At 29.0% G+C, this 8097-nt stretch overlaps 3 protein-coding genes across 3 annotated transcripts; 1 reads left to right on the top strand and 2 right to left on the bottom strand.

The window, feature by feature from the left end:
* Nucleotides 1-296: 296 nt before the first annotated feature.
* ARNP (apical rhoptry neck protein, putative) lies at nt 297-830 on the bottom strand (the record flags this gene model as incomplete). The annotated part of the gene is made up of 1 exon (XM_029005525.1): nt 297-830. The coding sequence occupies one exon, from the start codon at nt 828-830 to the stop codon at nt 297-299; it is 534 nt and encodes a 177-aa protein (XP_028862105.1).
* Nucleotides 831-3250: 2420 nt separating this feature from the next.
* On the top strand, nt 3251-4400 carry PmUG01_10033000 (EKC/KEOPS complex subunit CGI121, putative; the record flags this gene model as incomplete). Its single annotated transcript, XM_029005524.1, has 4 exons — nt 3251-3415; nt 3583-3705; nt 4005-4088; nt 4233-4400. 4 exons carry the CDS (start codon nt 3251-3253, stop codon nt 4398-4400), a joined length of 540 nt encoding a protein of 179 aa, XP_028862104.1.
* A 715-nt stretch (nt 4401-5115) lies between these two features.
* On the bottom strand, nt 5116-7419 carry INO1 (inositol-3-phosphate synthase, putative; the record flags this gene model as incomplete). The annotated part of the gene is made up of 2 exons (XM_029005523.1): nt 5116-5885; nt 6375-7419. 2 exons carry the CDS (start codon nt 7417-7419, stop codon nt 5116-5118), a joined length of 1815 nt encoding a protein of 604 aa, XP_028862103.1.
* Between the last annotated feature and the right edge of the window lie 678 nt (nt 7420-8097).

Raw genomic sequence — 8097 nt, 5'->3', positions numbered from 1 at the left:
TATGTATGTATGTATGTACACTTTAATTTTTCATGTCCATCTGTTTAACATTTCTTGTTCTTGTTCATATAATTTTTTTTTTTTTTTTTTTTTAAAGCCATACATCGAATATTTCTTTCATTTTTATTTTATTATTTTGTTTCGATATATAATGCCTGTCTCATAATGTGTGCACTTAAATTTTTTTACCCAATCCCATAATTCATTAAAGTATATTTATTTTTTATTTTTTATTTTTTTATTTTTCCTTTTTTCCTGTTCATATTATGTTATTTAGTGCTGTTTTGCGCTATTTTTTATAAATTGAAAAAAAACTTAAAAATGAAAAAGGAAATAAGCAAGACTACGGCAAATGATATAACAAGAAATACAATGTATAGAAAATTATTTTTCCTTTCCTCTGCAATTAGCAAATAACGAACTGTTGGACTCTTTTCAAAATTATAAATATGTTTTTCTTCTATTTGTCCTTGTGTTAACTTAGCTCCTGTGTGAATGAATGACTGTACAATGAATGGAATAAATTTTAAGGAAGCAAAAGAATAAATGCTGTTGTTTGTATTCCCTTTTTTTTCTACATCCTTATTACGTAACTGTTTTTTTTGACCTTCATTTTGTTCATTTTTACTCGTTTGTCCCGCAATGTTGTCATTTTTTAAAACATTTTCTTCCTTTCCATCTTTTTTTAAAATATTACTGTTCATACCATTTTTTAAAATATTACTGTTCATACCATTTTTTAAAATATTATTTTTTATGTCTTTTTTAAAGCAATTTTTCTTTTTTATACTTAATAAAAGAAAGAAGAGAAACAGATGTATTTTCTTCATTTCGGGTGATAATGTTTTCTTTCAAGCGTTTTTATTAATGCTGTTTATTACTACTGTCGTTACGGATGCTGCTGACACTCCAGACACTCCTGTTTACCTCTATTTGCTCATTAAATGGTGTTCAATTATTAAGTTAACATTTGCAATGATGAAAAGGAAAAATATATTGATATTCGTAAAAAACAAAATACAAATTTTCTAAATTATCGCAATTTTTGTAGTATGCACACTTTTATTTTACAACGATAATTACATTTATAAATATATATATATACATAAATGTACGTACGTATGTGTTTACGTATTTGCACGTATGTACATCCCAGTTGTCATTTTTTCAGTCTTTGATAAGCATATTTGAATACTAGTTTCATTTTTTCTTTTTTTTTTTTCTAAAACGTGTTATTCATTCTAATTATATATATGTATCATGTATATATTTTTGTATGTACATATACATATGTATATATATATATATATATAACTGCAAAACACCCGTGCAAGCAAGTGCTTTAAAATTTTATATTCCATTTTCATCTTTATCATAATGTCTTATTAACACCCATTTTTAACCATTCATTGAAAAGTTCGACATCTTCTCTTTTTTTATGTACTTTTGTGTTCGTATCTTTTTCTAAAATTAATACTGAAGAGTTTGGAAATCATTCAAAGAATGCTCACTTGAGGGTAGTGTCAACCTTAGGTTAGTTTTGGGGTTAATTTAGGCTAATTCTGAGTTTTCCATAGAATAAATTTTATTTTTTTTTCGAAGTCACTAAACAAGCATAAGTGTGTAGTTATATTTATGGATGTATACATGAATGTATATATAGATGTATATATGAACTGTATATGGGGATGTACTATATATATGTGCATGTACATGCTTGTATATATGTGCACATAGGTCCACAAAGATCACTTCCCACTTCACATATTTCCCATTGTTCACATTTATTGCTACATTTTTGCCTTTTAGAACATTCTGGACATTTACACTTATTTTAACATATATTTTGTCAGCTTTTTAACACACACATGTTAGGCTACTCAAGCGGATGGTACTACTTATATAAGTACGTAGTGTACATGCGTTCACACATATATATATATATATATATATATATATATTCATGTATCTGTAAGGCGAGTAAGGAACTTTTTGCATTTTCCTACGGTTATGAATGATTCATTTTTCTCTTTTAAAATTAATGTGGAGGGGTTTAAAATATTTAAAAATAAATTTGTATAAAGCACATTTTTTCCTGTTATATGTCTTCTTTTAGAAAAAAGAAAACATTTAAGACCATCTACATTCTTTACGAAAAAAGTACATTTTAAAAAGATCAAGAATTGCACATTTAGGAGAATGTATAACAGTTTTAAAAAAATAAACTGGGATTTTCAAATTATGGAAAAGGTAACGCAACTGATGGTGTTGTTAACAGTGAGTTGTACAGTTGAACAATCAACAAGATTAAATGAAATAGAACCCCAAAAAAAAAAAATAAAATAAAACAAAAATAAAATTAAAAATAAAAATAATGCTCTAATTACAGATTCTTAAAAAAAAAAAAAAAAAAAAAATATGTATATATATATATATATATATAAATACAGTTAATGGCCCTTTTTTGAAAATTTTCATTTTTACGCTCTCCTACGGCTCGTTTTGCATTTTCTCCTATCTGACGATTTCTCAGCTCTCCTTAACGTTTGTTACGTTGTATTTTTTCTTTTTTATGTTCACTTCCCAATTCTTGCCCTTGGCGGAATTGCGTATATTGCTACATTATTTTGTAATGCTATGTAATTTAATGTATGGTAACATTTTGTTTTGTTTTGTTTTACCATTTTTAGCAATTTTATGAGCATCAAAAGGCTGTTTATGCATAATTTTTTGATACATTTTTCTTTTTTTTTTTCTTTTTTTTTTTTTTTTTTTTTTTTTTAATTACCTATAATTAAAGTTTTTAAAATAATAGAGTTTTCCTAACTCTCTTTTGTTCATTTTCCCTTCTACAAAATAAGCTGATAAAGTTGAAAAAATAGAGATGGTCATTACTCATAGGTGGGTGCAGTGAGCGAAAACTGTAGCGATAATATTAGCAAGTTGTAGCACTAAAGTATACATAGGTACATAAGAACATGATATGTATATATATATATATATGAACACATTTGTAGTTACACCATTATTGCGTTATAAACAGGGACAGGGGCTAGCTGCAACTCTGCTGAACTGCTTCCTAATTAGCGGCGAAATAATGGTATAACAAGATGAAATGTGTATAAGTACATAAAGACATATGTACATAGTACTTGCACACGTATTTTACATATTCCTTACGAACATACATACGTATATACTTACATACGAGCACGTTGTGCTCCAATTAACGTTCCTATTGTCACTTAAAATGAGAAGGAGAAAACTATACATTTTAGACGAAGTGCTGGATGTTACACTACTTTTATTTAAAAATGTAGTAAACGCAAAAAAAATTTTAGAGATTTACAATAAACAAATAGATACCCATCAAAATAGCATAAGCCATTTCTTTCTTTTGCTAGATAGCCGCCTGGTAATCTTAAAATAAAATAAAATTGGGGGAATAGGAGACGGCTGTATATATAAATATATATATGTGTACATTTAAAAGGGAGCAAAAAAAAAAACTTAGCAGATGTGATGAAGTATGTGACTCTACTAAACTAACTGTATATTTGAATTTATCTTTGCTTTCTTTAGGTTTTCAATGAAAGTCATATATTGCACAGCATTTATAGAGGATATCATAATTTTTTAACCAAAAAAAGAATAACAAAAAACATCATTTTAGAAATATACTTTTTGCTGTCACCGCATGAAAATGTATGTTCTCGCCATGATCTACGCGGTCGTTTTGGACATTTTTGCTTTTTCGCATTTTCCTTCTTTCATTTCGTGCATACATTTTTTAATATTTATTTTCCTTTATATTACATTACACTTATTTTCATTCATTTTGCATGTTTTTATTTCCTTCCTTCTTTCTTTCTTTCTTTCTTTCTTTCTTACTTTCTTACTTTCTTTCTTTCTTTCTTACTTTCTTACTTTCTTTCTTTCTTACTTTCTTTCTTTCTTTCTTATTTTTTTTTTTTTTTTTTTTCATTGTGTCTTTCTTGGTTCAGATAAACGGATGCTTAAAGCAGTACCAAATAAAGGACGACTCTTCTTCCATAATTTATGTTGGTGTTAACGTTACCAATGATGAGGTGAAGGACATTTTGCCCTTAAAGAATAGGGAAAGGACTTTTTGATTAGCTAGCCACATACATATATATAATATATATATATTACTCTCCAACGTACTTATCTCCTACCTTATCACATATTTTTTCATCCTTCTTCACATGCAGATAAGCACACTTGACAAACAAATACAAGGGGAAGAAGTGGACTTTGACGAAATTTCACTATTACATGATCACAGAAAAATTCTGGAAAATTTCAAATGCTCAGACAGTAGCAACTTAGAGAGATATGTTTATCACAACATCGCGTCCAAGAAGATTAACTTGAGTTAATAAATGCAGCAGGGTACTTTGAAAGATATATTTTGGCTAACTTTTTTTTGAATTTATTTTGTCTTCATTTTTCCTTTTTTTTTTTTTTTTCCTTTTTTTCTTTTTTTTTCTTTTCTTTTCTTTTCTTTTATTTTACATTTATTTATTTTTTATTTATTTATTTATTATTTATTTATTATTTATTTATTATTTATTTATTATTTATTTATTATTTATTTATTATTTATTTATTATTTATTTATTATTTATTTTTTATTTATTTTTTATTTATTTTTTATTTATTTATTTTTTTTATTTTTATCTTAATTTCATAAACGGAATATGCACGACCAGCGGAGGGTTAATGCGGATCATGAATTGAAAATCAGTTTCGCATAAAACACTTCATACCCCAATTGAATGGAAAAAAAAAAAAAATGCAAAATGCACACCTGCCAATAAATATACACATGTTTATGCATACTTACGTACATACATACATACAATACATTTATGTGAACGAGTATAGATACGCAGGTGCACACAAATAAAAGAAAAAATGAAAGAAAACAGCATTAACATTCACAATCACATCAAAAGAAGAGACGGTGGTTTTCCCATTATTCTCATCACTTTGCTTCTACTTCCTCCTTCCATCTCCTCCTTTATCTCTTCTCATTTTACTTCTTCTTCCATATTCCTCCTTCTCGCTCCTTACCCCCAAATGACAAGTAACTTAAACCATATAGGGCAAATCTACGTGGGCATCTATTGGTAACCCACAGATGATCCTAACGAAGTTGCAAATACTTTCGAGCTGCGAGAAAAAGGAGTGCCTGGTTTTGTATACACTTGAATTAAATGGGGACTTACAGAAAAGACTAGAAAGGAATAAAACACTATCCATATTTTTGAAATTTTCATATTTCGTTTTTAATATAGTATGACTTAACTGATAGTCACCTACTTTTATATGTTCACTAATTAACTGTTCATGTTTTAGTGTATTATTTTGAACATTTTTAAAAAAAACTCTTTGAGCAAGTTCTACTACAAGTATAAGATCTAACAACAATGGAGATGCTAACAATGAATCTTGACAAACATTATATAAAGAAATTGTATTTTTTCCATTCATAAATATTTCACTAATATATTCATCAATAGCTTTCTTATCATCTCCTACATAAGGTACATATTTAATTACAATTTCACTATTTACCTTCTGCTTTTCAATTGCTTCAGCATATGCATATTCTTCTTCCATTTCTTTATTTTCAGTAGTTGCTGTTACTAAACTATCCCCTTTATAATACTCTTCATTATTTAGGGCAAATGGATTCTCAATATCTTCATCTGCATACAAATGTTCATTTGCCTTTACATAATCACAAATTAAATTACTCTTTGAAATTTTCTTGCTGTAAAATTGAAGATCTGACGACAAATTCTTTCCATCGTTATTTCCGAGGTGATTATACGACACAATGCTCTTCGGCTTCAGACCTACATCCAGGAATGAAGTATGAACGGATAAGCGGCATGAACGGATAAGCGGCATGAACGGATAAGCGGCATGAACGGATAAGCGGCATGAACGGATAAGCGGCATGAACGGATAAGCGGCATGAACGGATAAGCGGCATGAACGGATAAGCGGCATGAACGGATAAGCGGCATGAACGGATAAGCGGCATGAACGGATAAGCAGTATGAACGGATAAGCGGCAAGAACGGATAAACGATATGAACGGATAAGCGGCAAGAACGGATAAGCGGCAAGAACGGATAAGCGGCAAGAACGGATAAACGATATGAACGGATAAGCGGTATGAACGGATAAGCGGTATGAACGGATAAGCGGTATGAACGGATAAGCGGTATGAACGGATAAGCGGCAAGAACGGATAAACGATATGAACGGATAAGCGGTATGAACGGATATGCAGCGTAAACTGGGGCATAGACCTTAACGCACAGGTTGCGTAGGCATACCTGTGCCAAAGTAAAAGTCGAGGAGGAGGTTCTTCATCTTGGTTTGACCAGTCTTCAAGTCATTGCCAATTAAGAAAATTCCCTTCTGCTCGGCTAGCTGTACAACTGCATTGACTAATGTATTCTGGGGGCTACTATTAATGAAAGCACAGTTTTCTAACACTGCTGCTAAGGCATAAATAATACTAGGAGACACAGAAACATGATTATTTTTGCAAGCTAGTAAAATATTTTGAAATGTGTCATTAACACCTTCAATATGTGGAATATTCTTTTCAGTATTTCCTGACCATAAGACTATTATAGTATCTAAATTATTTTCTTTTTTAAAATTTTTTATTTGTTGTCTTACTTGTTCAAGTATTTCTAACTTGTTTTTACCTACAAGAATGTTATTTACTCTCTTCTGTTGATTACCTGCAATAAAATTCCCTTTAAAATATACACTTCTTAGTGGAATATAATCTAATTCATCTTTTATTTTTTCAACAACATCATAGTCAAATACTTTATTTCTAATTAAACAGTCCCTTAAATTTAAATTGTTCAAGTCCCATCCACCATATACAATATATTCAGGGTTGTACACTTCAATTAACTTATGAATAGGGCAGTAAGAATGTTCTCTTTCTGCTTTATTATAACCCAATCTAATATTTGTTGATAGAAACACGCTACCTAAATAATTTGCTTTTTTAACATCATATTTATTAAAATATGTTAAATTTTTGCTATTAGCACAAATTCCTCCTAACATCGACGTAGCATTGTTACCACCTATACCTACCAATAATACACCTAATTTTTTTCTTTTTAATTTTTCGACCATTATTTCATAATTATTCTTAACCTTCTTACATACCAATGCACCCTTTATCATGTCCTTTTCCACTTCTGTCTCAACATGTTCAAAATTTGAATACACAAAATTATCATCTTCTTTTATATCAAACTTAACACTGTAACAATTTTCTCCTCCTTTGTCAAAAACGTTACTACTACCTTCTTTATTTCCTCCGAAATACAACCCCTTGTAGTTTTCCATTTTTGAGAATGAAAAGCAGCTAAAGCAATTCGGATCCAGGTTGACCGGCGATGAGTATATATGAAATACGTGTATGTATATATAAATATAAGGTTATACTTATATATATATATATACACGTATATATGTACGTATAAATATATTGTATTCTTTTGCTGCACAAAATATGCCGCTCTGACACGGTGGATATTGCAGCAATATCGATGTCGCGTTTAAAGAGAAGAAGCGTGTAGAGTTTGCTTATATTTCTACGAGTATTCGAGGAAGATCGCATAAACATACATATTATGGATATACATAAACATGTACGTACATATATGTATATATATGTGCAAAATTTATGTCAAAAGGAAAGCAGACTATATATGCCTTTCTACTAGGAATGTAACACAATACGCACAAATTACCCACTTTTAAAAATTTTGCAATAAGAAAATTTTTTTTTTTTTGTATATACAAAACACTGTAAATGTCATAACTTATGCAGTAAATCAAATATGACAAATGGTATAGGTAAACAGTAAAAATAAAAAAATAAAAAAAAAACTAAAATAATATAAAATATCCAAAAAAGTATGTTTAAAAATGCAGTCTTTCGAGCAGTAATGAGAATATATTATGTATATATAAGTATGTAAGATTGTAAATATGTTTAAAAAAAAAAAAAAAATTTAATGA

The sequence above is a fragment of the Plasmodium malariae genome, assembly GCF_900090045.1.
Source record: "Plasmodium malariae genome assembly, chromosome: 10".
Lineage (NCBI taxonomy): Eukaryota > Apicomplexa > Aconoidasida > Haemosporida > Plasmodiidae > Plasmodium > Plasmodium malariae.
This window is presented reverse-complemented; position numbering and strand designations above follow the sequence as displayed.